General features: G+C 42.4%; 2 protein-coding genes across 3 annotated transcripts; both read left to right on the top strand.

Moving 5' to 3' along the window:
- Positions 1–2,455: 2,455 nt before the first annotated feature.
- On the top strand, positions 2,456–5,348 carry tsfm (Ts translation elongation factor, mitochondrial). Its single transcript, XM_058402159.1, has 6 exons — positions 2,456–2,582; positions 3,238–3,390; positions 3,487–3,615; positions 3,953–4,069; positions 4,211–4,292; positions 4,701–5,348. Exons 1-6 carry the CDS (start codon positions 2,535–2,537, stop codon positions 5,081–5,083), a joined length of 912 nt encoding a protein of 303 aa, XP_058258142.1. The 5' UTR covers positions 2,456–2,534; the 3' UTR covers positions 5,084–5,348.
- An 855-nt stretch (positions 5,349–6,203) lies between these two features.
- Positions 6,204–12,800, top strand: myl6 (myosin, light chain 6, alkali, smooth muscle and non-muscle). 2 transcript variants are annotated; one of them, XM_058403269.1, is made up of 7 exons: positions 6,204–6,386; positions 6,672–6,699; positions 9,107–9,250; positions 10,140–10,313; positions 10,552–10,629; positions 10,755–10,790; positions 12,071–12,800. In XM_058403269.1, the coding sequence occupies exons 1-6, from the start codon at positions 6,219–6,221 to the stop codon at positions 10,781–10,783; spliced, it is 621 nt and encodes a 206-aa protein (XP_058259252.1). In that variant the 5' UTR covers positions 6,204–6,218; the 3' UTR covers positions 10,784–10,790; positions 12,071–12,800. The 2 variants fall into 2 exon arrangements, with proteins under 2 accessions (XP_058259252.1, XP_058259251.1); XM_058403268.1 differs by lacking the exon at positions 10,755–10,790.
- Positions 12,801–14,337: the final 1,537 nt, after the last annotated feature.

Raw genomic sequence — 14,337 nt, forward strand, 5'->3', positions numbered from 1 at the left:
CGCCCATAGAACAGCACTGTGACAGATCCTACACAGGCACTGATGTATATCACTCACTGTCCTCAGGAGACTTCATCTGGCCGTGAAAGAACCCAGAGAAACACAACTGACCAAAGATTTGGAGAAATTTCACCTCACAATATCTGAATAGATTCAAATATTTAATAGATAGATTTCAGCGCTAAGTGTCCTGTGTTCTTTTGTGTTGTCTTTCTTGTATTTCTTGTCTTTTGTCTTGTCTATGCTCTGTTTGCACCTAGCTGCACACTGTGCACTTTACGTGTCTAAGACAATCTTCTGTCCTAGCTCTGTGGTGGTGTTTTGTGTTGAACTCTTTGTTGTTGTATGTTTCTGTAGCACCAGGTCCTGGAGAAACACTGTTTCATATCACTCTGTACTGCGTCAGATACATGTGGGGGAAATGACAATAAAGCTTCTTGAATCTTGAGATTCACTTACCCATGAAGCAGAGAGCCAACAGAGCCTGGGCAATGACCTGAGAGGTGCAGAGAAACTCCACAAACTCCATAAACATCACCTGAAGGGCAGAATATTTTGAGAATAGAATGTAAGAATATAAAATAATAACTTTAAACTTTATCATTTCTTTTCTCTGTTTCTCTACTTCTATGAAGCTATACAAATAAACTGAATTAAATTGAAATTCACAGACACCACACTGTCCACCCGTACTGAACACGGACACCACACTGTCCACCCGTACTGAACACGGACACCACACTGTCCACCCGTACTGAACACGGACACCACACTGTCCACCCGTACTGAACACGGACACCACACTGTCCACCCGTACTGAACACGGACACCACACTGTCCACCCGTACTGAACACGGACACCACACTGTCCATTGGTACTGAACATGGACACCACACTGTCCACCCATACTGAACACGGACACCACACTGTCCATTGGTACTGAACATGGACACCACACTGTCCACCCGTACTGAACATGGACACCACACTGTCCATTGGTACTGAACATGGACACCACACTGTCCACCCGTACTGAACACGGACACCACACTGTCCACCCGTACTGAACATGGACACCACACTGTCCATTGGTACTGAACACGGACACCACACTGTCCACCCGTACTGAACACGGACACCACACTGTCCACCCGTACTGAACATGGACACCACACTGTCCACCCATACTGAACACGGACACCACACTGTCCATTGGTACTGAACATGGACACCACACTGTCCACCCGTACTGAACACGGACACCACACTGTCCATTGGTACTGAACATGGACACCACACTGTCCACCCGTACTGAACACGGACACCACACTGTCCATTGGTACTGAACACGGACACCACACTGTCCATCGGTACTGAACACGGACACCACACTGTCCATCGGTACTGAACACGGACACCACACTGTCCATCGGTACTGAACACGGACACCACACTGTCCATCGGTACTGAACACGGACACCACACTGTCCATCAGTACTGAACACGGACACCACACTGTCCATCGGTACTGAACACGGACACCACACTGTCCACCCGTACTGAACACGGACACCACACTGTCCATCGGTACTGAACACGGACACCACACTGTCCATCGGTACTGAACACGGACACCACACTGTCCACCCGTACTGAACACGGACACCACACTGTCCACCCGTACTGAACACGGACACCACACTGTCCATTGGTACTGAACACGGACACCACACTGTCCACCCGTACTGAACACGGACACCACACTGTCCATCGGTACTGAACACGGACACCACACTGTCCACCGGTACTGAACACGGACACCACACTGTCCACCCGTACTGAACACGGACACCACACTGTCCACCGGTACTGAACACGGACACCACACTGTCCACCCGTACTGAACACGGACACCACACTGTCCACCCGTACTGAACACGGACACCACACTGTCCACCCGTACTGAACACGGACACCACACTGTCCACCCGTACTGAACACGGACACCACACTGTCCATTGGTACTGAACACGGACACCACACTGTCCACCCGTACTGAACACGGACACCACACTGTCCATCGGTACTGAACACGGACACCACACTGTCCATCGGTACTGAACACGGACACCACACTGTCCATCGGTACTGAACACGGACACCACACTGTCCATCGGTACTGAACACGGACACCACACTGTCCATCGGTACTGAACACGGACACCACACTGTCCATCGGTACTGAACACGGACACCACACTGTCCATCGGTACTGAACACGGACACCACACTGTCCATCGGTACTGAACACGGACACCACACTGTCCACCCGTACTGAACACGGACACCACACTGTCCACCCGTACTGAACACGGACACCACACAGGCAGCATTTCTCTTTCTGCCCGCTAGGTGTCTCTGTCTCTCTCTCTCTCTCGCACACACACACACACACATACACCGGCGGAAGTAGTGGTCTCGTGTCCTTCATGCTTTCCGTAGTGCGCGTGCAGGAGTGACATTCCGCAGCAACATGGCGGCCTCCAGTTTATTCTCCTCTCTCAGATCACACATGTCTAAGGTAAGAGTGAGATTTTAGCTCAGATGATCACTCCAACTCTGCACTAACATTACTAATAATATAATTATATCCTACTACATCTAGTGTACACTCCAGCGCTGTATAATCATCACTGATAGAGAGATCGACTTTATTGATCTCATGATGAGGGAAATTCTTGTTACAGAAGCTTAGACCGTTACAAGATACAACACACACACACACACACACACACACACACACACACATATATATACGCAATGTAAAATTTTATACATATATATATAAATATGATAACATAATGACCACCTGCCTAATATTGTGTTGGTCCCCATTTTACTGCCAAACAGCCCTGACCCGTCCTGTGTCCTTTAACACTATATCTAAACTCTTTATTAACACTTTAATAACTTTAATTCAATATCTATAATAATCTGTAGAGTCTGGTGATCAGTTTATAATGAAAAAATCTTCTTTATGTGTCTTGGACAAACCTCTGGTCCTAGCTCTGTGTTGTTCTTGTGTTTGATCTTTGTTATATGTTTCTGTAGCACCAGGTCCTGGAGAAACGCTGTTTCATTTCACTCTGTACTGCGTCAGATACATGTGGGGGAAATGACAATAAAGCTTCTTGAATCTTGATGTTTAATTGAACAGTGTGTGTGTGTGTGTTCAGGTGAGGTTAGCGGGGTGTGTGGTGTGTGTACACACGGGACGCTCAGTGTTCTCAGCTGATAAAGCTCTTCTGGTGAAACTGCGGAAGACCACGGGCTACACCTTCATCAACTGTAAGAAAGCTCTAGAGAAGTTCAACAATGACATCACACAGGTGAGCTGTGTGTGTGTGTGTGTGTAATGTGGACAGGAAGTTCTGAATCCCGTTATGTTAATAAGGGTGTGTGTGTGGTGTGTGTGTGGAGTTCAGGCAGAACACTGGCTCCATGATCAGGCTCAGAAGGAAGGCTGGAGTAAAGCAAGTAAACTGGAGAACCGTAGAACCTCAGAGGGTCTGATCGCTCTGCTGAGGAAGGAAAACACAGCTGTTATGGTGGAGGTGAGACTGAACACAACTCATTACACGCACATACACACACACACAGATTGTAATGGGTGTAATTGGAAAACAGTTTTATGCTGGGGGGTGATGGTATATAGCTGCTATAGTGGCAGTGATAACAGGAAGTAGACATCTTCAGTGAGCTGTCATTCATTAAGAAATGAAATGGGTTTTTTTTTGTTATTCTGTACTTAAACACACCTTCAATCAGATTTGTCTTAGATTAGACTCAATCAGTTTACTCTGTTCACACTGAGGAGTTTAACACATTACTACACTGCAGGTATATTCTGTGTCCAGTGCAGTGTGCTGAACTGTGTGTGTGTGTGTTCAGGTGAACTGTGAGACTGATTTTGTAGCGAGGAATGAGATGTTTCAGCAGCTGGTGCAGGACGTTGCCTTCGCTACAATGGAGCATCATCAGAGCAGGACCCGGGCTGGATATGTGAAGGTCAGGCTCTAAGGTTCCAGCTTCTCCATGTTTCCTCATTATAACGTATTATAATCTACTATATGTTATATTATAACACCTTATAACACCTTATAACACATTAGAAACCTGGAGTGTGTGTGTGTGTGTGTGTGTTTACAGAGTGTGTTGTCTGCTGAGGATGTGTGTAACCTCGCTGTTCCTGAAGGTTCCTCCGTTGCTGACCGGCTGGCCCTCGCTATAGGTAACACAAACAGCATGTGTAGCAGTGTTTTAAACTGTGTGTGTGTGTGTGGTATAGCACTTTCTGCTGTCTTAGAAAGCAACTACACTAAAACACTGTTAAACCTGCCTCCAGACAGTGACTGTGACAAAACAATTGCAGTTACCATTTAAAGAAAAAACTCTGACACGCCCACTTTTTATTACTATTCAGAAAGCAGGTCCCTAATTATTCTTATTTTATGTAATGAAGAAAATTGATTAAAGTTCTAAATCTGCGTCTAGTGAAGTTTTAAGGAGAAATTAAGCTTCACATTAAATAAAATTAACATACACATAAATAAAATACACCTCTCACTCTCTCTCTCTCTTTCTGTCTCTCTCTGTCTCTCTCTCTCTCTCTGTTTCTCTCTGTCTCTCTCTCTCTCAGGGCGTCTTGGTGAGAATATTTCAATGAGACGGGCGGTGTCTGTGGGCATGCCATCTGAGTGGTGTTTGGGGTCATATGTACACGGGGCGGTGTTGGGGCGGAGTGGCGTGCTGATGGGGCGTTACGGAGCTCTTGTGGTGTTCCAGGGTGGGCCTGAGGGGCAGGAGGAGGTACTGGGTAAAAAACTGGGGCAGCACATTGTGGGTGAGGCGCCTCTGAGCCTGGGGGACGTAGGCGATGTGTCGTGTGGAGAATCAGAGACACGCCTCTTAGCTCAGAACTTCCTGTTAGAACCCCAGTACACAGTGGGACAGTACCTCGCTCTGCAGAATGCACGGGTTCTCGACTTCATACGCTTTAAATGTGGAGAGGACACGCAGTGACCCTACACCACAGGCAGGTAGAACACCAGAGCTTAAGAACGTCCAACATGTTCATCCTCAATAAACACAAACTGTTAATAATATTAATTTAACAGCGGAGATATAAAGTGAGTGTGTGACTCGTATCAACATGCTGTGTTTTAGACCACAGAACAGTCCAGAGACTCTAAACACACACACACACACTGTTCATGATCATGATGTCCTGTATTGTGTGTAAGTGTTGTAAATCTGTGCGTTGAAAATAAAACAATTATATGTGTCACTTTCTCTTAGTCACATTTATTATTAACAGATTATTAACAGAAAGTTTAAAACCTCAATTTCACCTTCTTCTACTTTCTTCTTCTTCTTTCTCCTTTGTTTTGGCTATTAAACAGTAGCTATTCACACAGTTTAAACAGTTTATATTTATTTACAGATATTTTATACAGATTTTTACTCTTACAGGTATTTTATACAGATTTTTACTCAAAGCTTTTTGCACTGACAGACTTATTCCATTTATCATTACAACTATTTTATTTTAATTTGTATTTGCACTGATCTTTTGTAACTTCTCTGTGTGCCTTAAATTGGCCCTGGGGATAAGTAATGTTTTTTGAATTTAATTAAATTGAATTGAATGAACAAATGGTATAACATATTTATTCCTAGTGAACACTAAATGGCTCGAATTGCTTTTTATTTGAAGGGGTGTTACTGGGTTTTGGTCAGTTCCAATGACCTGGTGTCCTGTCCAGGTGTATTCCTGCCTCTCTCTGGATCCCCCTTCTCTCTGACAGGGATAAAGTGCTTACTGAGAGTGACTGAGAGAACAGTGTAGGTGTACATTTTGTGGATGATAGCATGTTTGATCCTCATGCTCTTGTGCTAGCAGAAGTGTAGCAGTAGCACTCAGGAGTAAGGTAGTGGTCAGTGGTCCAATAATGTTAGGGTGTTAGCGTCTCTCAAGCATCATAAATAACTCGGAGCATTTTAGCACGTCTGTAAAATTTAGTGTAACTGTAAATATAAGCTGTAAACACAGACATGTTAATATAAACGTATCTAAGTGTGAATGCAGAATAAAATGCAAGTTAAGGGTCAGTACAAAACTGACCGCTAATGTAAATGATTTGTGCGACCCTGCAGCATGCGTCATCTGATTGGTCGATGCTGTTCGGCTCGTGGTGACGTCACGTGTATAAAACCCCCCACCGCTCAGTCAGCACAGGAGAAGGCGCTCAGGGTTTGGAGTCTCGGTGTTCGGCTCGTTTCTCCTTCCGCTGTCTCGCTTCATCTCGCCTCATCTGTCACAATGGTGAGTGGCTGAGAAAACACCGTTTCAACACCAATAATAATAATAATACGAATTAACCAACTTGTGAATTTTAGTGTGTGTGTGCGCTCTTTGGACGGCTCGCAGTGTAGAGGCCTTAAAGCCTGAGGTAACTCCGTTAGCTAACAATGCTAACTTTACCTCAGGAGCTGGAGCACGCGCGGCTGTTTTATTTTATTAAATCATTTTACTTAACATTTCAGTGTTTAAAGCGGCTAATAATGTGTGTTTTCTTTTAATTCTTCTCTATACTGTGGACATATCCAGTCTGACTTCTCGGAGGATCAGATTCTTGGTGAGTAAATATTTAATTTGATTATTTAATATTGTCTAACATTTAGGACATTTTGCATGTTTCGTGTTTCTCATGTTTCTGTAAAGCTGCTCTGAGACATGTTCATTGTTAAAAGCGCTATACAAATAAAACTGAATTGAATTAATATGATGTGTTGTCTCTACAGTAATGTGTATATTTCTATATAATCAGTGTTTAACCTGAATTCTGTGTATTTCTATTGTCCAGACTGTCTGTTCCAGGCTGTGTGTTCATGTCTGACAGGGTTTTGTGTGTGTGAGTGTGTGTGTGTAGGTAAAACCAGCCGGTGAGTGGACTCTAAGAACTAGTGACCTGTAGTATTGAAAGTATTTGGCATGGTCAAAGGAGAGGTCACTAATCATGGCATGATGGCTTTGTGCTTATGGAAACCCTAACACATGAGTGAATGTAGTAGAAACAGATATTACAGTACAGCAATCAGGTGATGTTTGAGACCAATGTATTGTTGTACCTGTACCGATGTCCTGACTGCTTCATACTGTACAGGTGTAATGAAGGTAAACTCTCTGATCTGTATTTTATCAGAGAATGTTTTGTAGTTACATGATAATCCACCAAAACAGTTTCTTTAAACGGCAGATAAAGAAATGGACACATGAACCTGGAGTGATTGACGTGTGTATATGTGACTTGTGGACATTAGGAAAAGGTGCTTTCTTTATGTTGTGTGTACATTACAGCACAGTTCTCTTCACACAGCCCAGTCTGGTGGGAGGTCAGTGCCTCTGGAGATTATAGGGTTAAGGGCCTTGCTCAGGGACCCATCACTGGCATCCTGGCGATGCTGGGGCTTGAACCCTTGACCTTCTGATCAGTAGTCCATGCCCATCAACTGACCCCCTGAAAGCCCTGCCCCTTCCTCCGTCTCATATTAGTAATGTTTCTCTCAGCTCTTATTGAAAGATGTGCTGATTCACATTCACTAATGTTTTATTACATTAATATCAAATAAAATCAGTCAGCTTCTGTTAGGAACATGTATATAGCTAACATTACAGAAGTTAGTAGCTAACATCACATACACAGACTGAAAGTGCACAGAAAACTGCTCTTCTGTTTGCAGCTGAAAATGTTATTGACAAAATCTTAGGAAATTTTAACAGGGGAAAAAGAAGAAATAAGGATACACCGGTGTGTTAAATCTAGCACTACACATGCTTTAAATGGGGAAAAGTAGACCATTGTCCCTTGTAGCTGTGGGGTCTGTGCTTTGTTTATCTGCAGCCTCTGCTGTTGTTCACTTAGTTTATCTTCTGACTCTGTACCCACTTTATCGGTAATGATCCTGAACCCTTTTTAGGCTGCGTTCCTCTCGGTTCCTCAACTGTTATTTCCTGTGTCTCTGCAAGTTCTGTGTGGTGTTTTTCTCCCGCACTCCCCCTTTACCATATAAGGTCAGGAGCGTAGATGTGTGTACACACCCCCTTACCATATAAGGTCAGAAGTGTAGAGGAGTGTTCAGACTGCATCAGCCTGCATTCCTCACAACTAAACAGCCACACCACCTCCAGGCACACACTCTTGCCCTTATTGAGTGTGTTTTACACACACACACACACAGCTGCTGCTAACACTTCCCCTCCAACACACACACACTTACTTCATCACTGTAATATTTGAAAGGACTTCCCCAAAACACCAAAATAAACATGTTGAAATGGTTTAACTTGTTCCTTTAGCTGTCTGAGTGATATTTCATATAAAGGTTTCAAAAATGATCTAAGGAATAAAACCCTCAGGGATCTTCTGTAAACACTGGAGTGGTGTGATATGGCCTAATGTAAATTTTGATGGTTTTTCTCTAACAGCATGCTGCTTATTGTTTTATTTCTCTTGTTCTACATCGGTGTACCAACGGTTACATGTTTTATTTATTTTAACTGTAACTTGTCAGACTTTTTATCAGTTTATAGATGCATTTAATGTCTTGCATTATAGTAATGCTATAACTGTGGCTTCCTCACCAGCCAATGTTACAGAGAAACACAAACCGTAAACTCCTCTGTCCTGACAGTCGACCATGTGGAGCATCTGCAGTACACATCCCTGTGGATGAGCTGTTAATAGAGAAACAATCTATCATAAAACTGATTTGCAGCTCTTCTAATTGATCAAGTACAATCGTATCCAAACCCTTTAATCAATATCTAGCTATAATCTGTTATAACACTGTCGTAAATGTCTTCACCTTCCTGACTTAAAGTAATTAATTCTGGTCATATAATCAGATAACCTTTAACCTCTGCTGTGTGATGGTGTGTGTTAGAAGTTAGACACTGAAGCATGTTAAAACACCCGTGTGTTATCTGCTTATGTAGTAAATTCTCCGTGTTCGCTCATGTGTATGTTTCTGTGTATTTCTCAGAGTTTAAGGAAGCCTTCCTGCTGTTTGACCGAACAGGAGATGGGAAGATCAGCTACAGTCAGTGTGGAGACGTGATGCGAGCTCTGGGTCAGAACCCTGTCAATGCCGAAGTGCTCAAAGTACTTGGAAACCCCAAAGCTGAAGGTCAGAATAATAGGAACAGACAATTCTAACGTCTTGTGTGTCTTGTGCAAAACCAGAACTACATCGAAACGTTCACGTCTCGGTGAGATTTCAAGCTAAGTTTTAGATGGTAGCTGAAGATAATCAGCTTGGGTATTTATTCCTGTGGTATTTAGCGTTCTCTTTCAGACACTAAGATTGTTGTGGTTCTCTTACAGGCTGGAACATGTAGCAGCATTTAACCCTGTGAAATATTGACGTTTTTTCATTTCCATTAGTGTGAGTTGTTAAAGTGCAGACTTGAGTACTCTGTGTGTGTCAGTAATGTAGAGGGAGGGTGTGTGTGTTAACTCTGTTAAATGATGCACTGTGAATTAGAGGCTTCATATAAATGTTCATCAAACTAACACCTAATGATTTAGTAAAGGTTTATTTTACATCGCAGTGGTCATCAAGCTGTACACACATGATCCGGGTAGGTAAGAGCTAACGAAGTCCACTACACTGATTAAGACCATATTGTTATCTCACAAAAGAGGTAGCTCCTTAATCTGCATAGGTATGTTACAGGTGATAAAAGAGCTGGAACAGAAGAGGAAAGGCTGGCAAGAAAGACCCTGATACTCACTGTTGGATCTTGGCTCTAATTTTAAATGTATAATTATTCAAAACATTTGCAGGTCACTTGTGTTTAGTCCAAAACTGTCATACAGTGACACGCTGAGCTCATGTGAAGCTCCACCCATGAACTGCTTTTATACAGAAGAAGTCTGTTTAAAAAGGAATGGTTTTGGTTAAAAGCAGTTGTCTTAAAGTGATGACGTGCACAAAATATTTGGCTGTGTGTGGCCTGTATCATGATTATCCCGATATTTGCTGAGTTGTGTTCTTTCTTTTTTGTCTTTCTCAGAGATGAATGTTAAAATGCTGGATTTTGAGCAGTTCCTGCCCATGCTTCAGGCCATCGCAAAGAACAAGGACCAGGGCTCGTTTGAGGACTTCGTAGAGGGTCTGAGGGTGTTTGATAAAGAGGGGAATGGGACAGTGATGGGTGCAGAACTACGCCATGTCCTCACCACGCTGGGTAAATCCACACATGCATATCTTCTCAGCTTATACTATAGTGTGATGGACCACTGAGTTCTTCTTCCTCCTCCTCCTACACAATCTATACACACTTTAGTGACATCTCAAACCCAGCTCATAAGTAGTTCTGCTTCATCAGTTTCATGCAGGAATTTAACAAACTTTAGATTTTTGTGTTTTAAAGTTTTGATGCAAGAAAGCACACCCCTTTCACATATGCGTGTGTGTGTGTGCAGGTGAGAAGATGACAGAAGAAGAAGTAGAGACACTGTTGGCGGGACATGAAGATGCAAATGGCTGCATTAATTATGAAGGTAAAACAAAACTCAAAAATCTGTGTGTATGAGATTTATGAGAGAGGTGTTAAATATACTTTGTGTAGATGTTGTTAATACATGTTTTTGTTCCCTGCCTTGCCCCCCCCTCCCTACCTCAACAGCCTTTGTGCGCCACATCATGGCCGGCTGAGTGTTGGGTACGGACAGTTATCTCGTATCTGTCTCTTTCTTTGGGTTCCTTTAAAAAAAACAAAAAAACAGCATGTAGCATCTGCTTGTGGCTAGCACAGTGCTAACTGGCTCTTTAGCAGGACTGGCTGATGCCCTGCACCGCCCCTTTTTCTCTTCCTGTTCTGTATGACTGTTTCAGGGTTCGGGTCATGCAGTGTTGGTGGTGTCAGGAATCATTTACACATGAATTTATATTCTCTGCAGTCCTGTATTCCCAGATTGTATTTGAGTATTCCAGGACTGTATTTCGGTTCTGTGTTCCAGGAGTGTGTTAGTGTCCAAGGACCATACTCTTCACCTGTATTGTAGGACAGTACTTTTTGTGGTTCTGTGTATGAGGGCTGTGTTTTGAGTATTCTGGGGCTGTGTTCCCAGACAGGATCCCTGGACTGCATCCTGGAATTCCTTTAGCTTATTCTGTAGTTATATTCTGGTACAATGTTCTGTTCCTGTTGTATATTCAGGACCTATATCCTATTTCCGTATTCTGGGACCGGATTCTGTGATTTTGAGTCGGTTCCCTGTAATACTGCTGAGTGTTACATTGTCCCTGTGCTATAATAATGTGTCCTACAGGAGGCCAGTGTAATGACTGTATAAATAATCTCAGTCTGAAATCTTAAAACATCCTGGAAAAGCAGCAGCATCCTGTTTTCTGGGTGAGATAAGGGCTGTCTGTTGAGCACTGTAACTGTTAAATGAGGAAGCTGGTGATATTGAATGTGCTAGGTAGAGTGAGCATGTGGTGGCATTTATTAGCTGAACATTAGCAGCTGACCAGTCAGTCGGGTCATGGTGTTTCACTGAGAGGTGTTTGGAGCTAAACACACCTTTATAACATGGGCTCTCCACAGTGCTGTGGTACAAATAAAGTTAGAGGTGAACAAGGCAGTAATAAAAACTGTACAGAAAACAGTATGTGTTCCTCACACTGGTCTTCTACATGGGGCGTGTGCAGTGAAGATTCACAGCTTCCTGCTCTGTTACTCACTGTTCATCCTTACCTCCCTGTCTGTGTGTGGGTGTTTATATGGACATGTTCTAACCCTAGCACAACTTCCTGTAGTCCTGGACAGTTTCTCCTCCTGCTTTCAGTTTCTCTGAGCATCCTGCTTCCACTGCCCCTGAATGGCGTTTCCATGGAAACAGTGCTTGACTGAAAGACACAGAACTGGGCACATTACTGAGTGTACAGGACCTGATGGATTGTTATTAGTCTGACTCTGACTCTCTCTCATTTCTCCAGAACTCGTCAGGATGGTGATGAGTGGTTGAAGACTTCAGATCCAGTTTATTATTTTATTTCCAGTATGTTATTTTTTCCTGATATGTTCATGCCCCATCACTTTCCTCTCTTTTTGCATAGCTTTTTTTTTTTGTTAATTACATTTTTATTAAGTGCCTTCAAACTGTTTTATTCCTTCACCATTCCTGGTCCACGTGTCTGAGGAGACGTCCTGTTTCATTTCTCCTCCAGTGTTTTTCACTTTCAAGTTGTGTGTTAAATGTTTAGAACAGAAATGTAGAAGTTCCACAGGATCTGTGTACATGTTCAGGTGGGACAGGTGTGAAGGAAACTCTTCTTTCACAGCAATACAGTAAAAGGTAGTTCCAGTTACTTGACCTGTTCTTGATTGTTTATCCCCACCATCTGACCACACACACAGCTGAAAATGTAGTTCCATCTGACACTTTCTTCATTTAGACACAAATACCTTTACCTGAAGACTTCATCACAGTGTGAAGACCAAATTCCCTTCACCTGCACTCTAGAGTGAGGAGAAATGCCACAGAATTTTGAGAACAAAATGACCTTCCTGTAGTGTTGAGTGTTGGAGTAATGAGTCCAGTGTGTGTAAAGGGTGACCTGTTTATACCCCTATTTATGTTTTACACTTCCATCAGTATTTTACTTTATTATCCTCACCACTGTGTGTCATAACTGTAAATTAATAAATACTGAGGTTTAAGAATAATTCTGCCTCTTTATTTTATGTCTTTATTAAGAAATGCTTCTGCTTCACTCTCCACATAATGCTGTGTGTTTTAACCTTTTAAGTACTGACCTGTGTGCTTTAATAACACTACTTAACCACATGGTTCACTGAAAATGTTCACTGTATTTATTTTAATCTCTTTTACAGACTTAATAATAATAATAATAATAATAATACACAGCTCAGTGTCCACCTGCATGGAAAACTGTTAATCACAAATGACCAGAGGTGGGCACAGTATCGAAAATCTGTACTCAAATAAAAGTACAAGTACTTATGGAAATATTTACTGAAGTAAAATTAACAGTAGTTACTGAGTTAGAGTAAAAATGTATCCAATGAAAAACTACTCAAGTAGCTAATTGTTGGAACTGGACTAGCACTGGTCTGGTTTGTGGATACTGTCTAGTTATAAAAGCTGATGAGGTCTGGAGTTAAAGAGCATCTTTACTAGAGAGAGAGAGAGAAACGTGAATTAACTTGAGTTACTGAACCGAGAGAGCTCATTGGATAACGTTTCATTATATATTTAGATCTCATGTACATTTCTTACATTTCTCTTAATTATAGGAGTTCATTTAAGTAATTATTATATCAACTGAAGCATTATTTCCTCCTACTGAAATAAAGCTGATGTAATAATCAATGTTTTTCTCTCTTTACGTCTCCCTACTGCATTTAAATAGTAAAGTTAAATCACTACAGATTAATGCTAATAAAAAAATCTAAGTGAAACATCTAAATAAATAATTTCCCCCAAAACAAACCTAGAAACTCCATTCTTGGTGTGGAGGAACTTGACTGACCTGCACAGAGTCCTGACCTCAACCCCATAGAACACCTTTGGGATGAATTAGAGTGGAGACTGTGAGCCAGACCTTCTCGTCCAACATCAGTGCCTGACCTCACAAATGTGCTTCTAGAGGATTGGTCAAAAATTCCCATAAACACACTCCTAAACCTTCCCAGAAGAGTTGAAGCTGTTATAGCTGCAAAGGGCGGGACAACTCCATATTACATTCATGTGCATGTAAAGGCAGACGTCCCAAAACTTTTGGCCTGGCTCTCAGTCTCCACTCTAATTCATCCCAAAGGTGTTCTATGGGGTTGAGGTCAGGACTCTGTGCAGGCCAGTCAAGTTCCTCCACACCAAACTCACTCATCCATGTCTTTATGGACCTTGCTTTGGTCACTGGTGTGCAGTCATGTTGGAACAGGAAGGGGTCATCCCCAAACTGTTCCCACAAAGAGCATGAAATTGTCCAGAATGTCTTGGTATGAAGCTGAAGCATTAAGAGTTCCTTTCACTGGAACTAAGGGGCGGAGCCCAACCCCTGAAAAACAACACCTGAACTCAATGATTTGGAGGGGTGTCCCAATACTTTTGGCTATATAAAATAGTGTATATTACTCTCTGGTATCTGCCCTCTAGTGGCGTTAATGTTAGTTCACCTCACTACTTCTACTCACTACTCATGTTCTTCTAAGGATTTTTTTTTTTAATTTATTATTTTTT

This window comes from Hemibagrus wyckioides, linkage group LG11 (genome assembly GCF_019097595.1).
Source record: "Hemibagrus wyckioides isolate EC202008001 linkage group LG11, SWU_Hwy_1.0, whole genome shotgun sequence".
NCBI lineage: Eukaryota > Metazoa > Chordata > Actinopteri > Siluriformes > Bagridae > Hemibagrus > Hemibagrus wyckioides.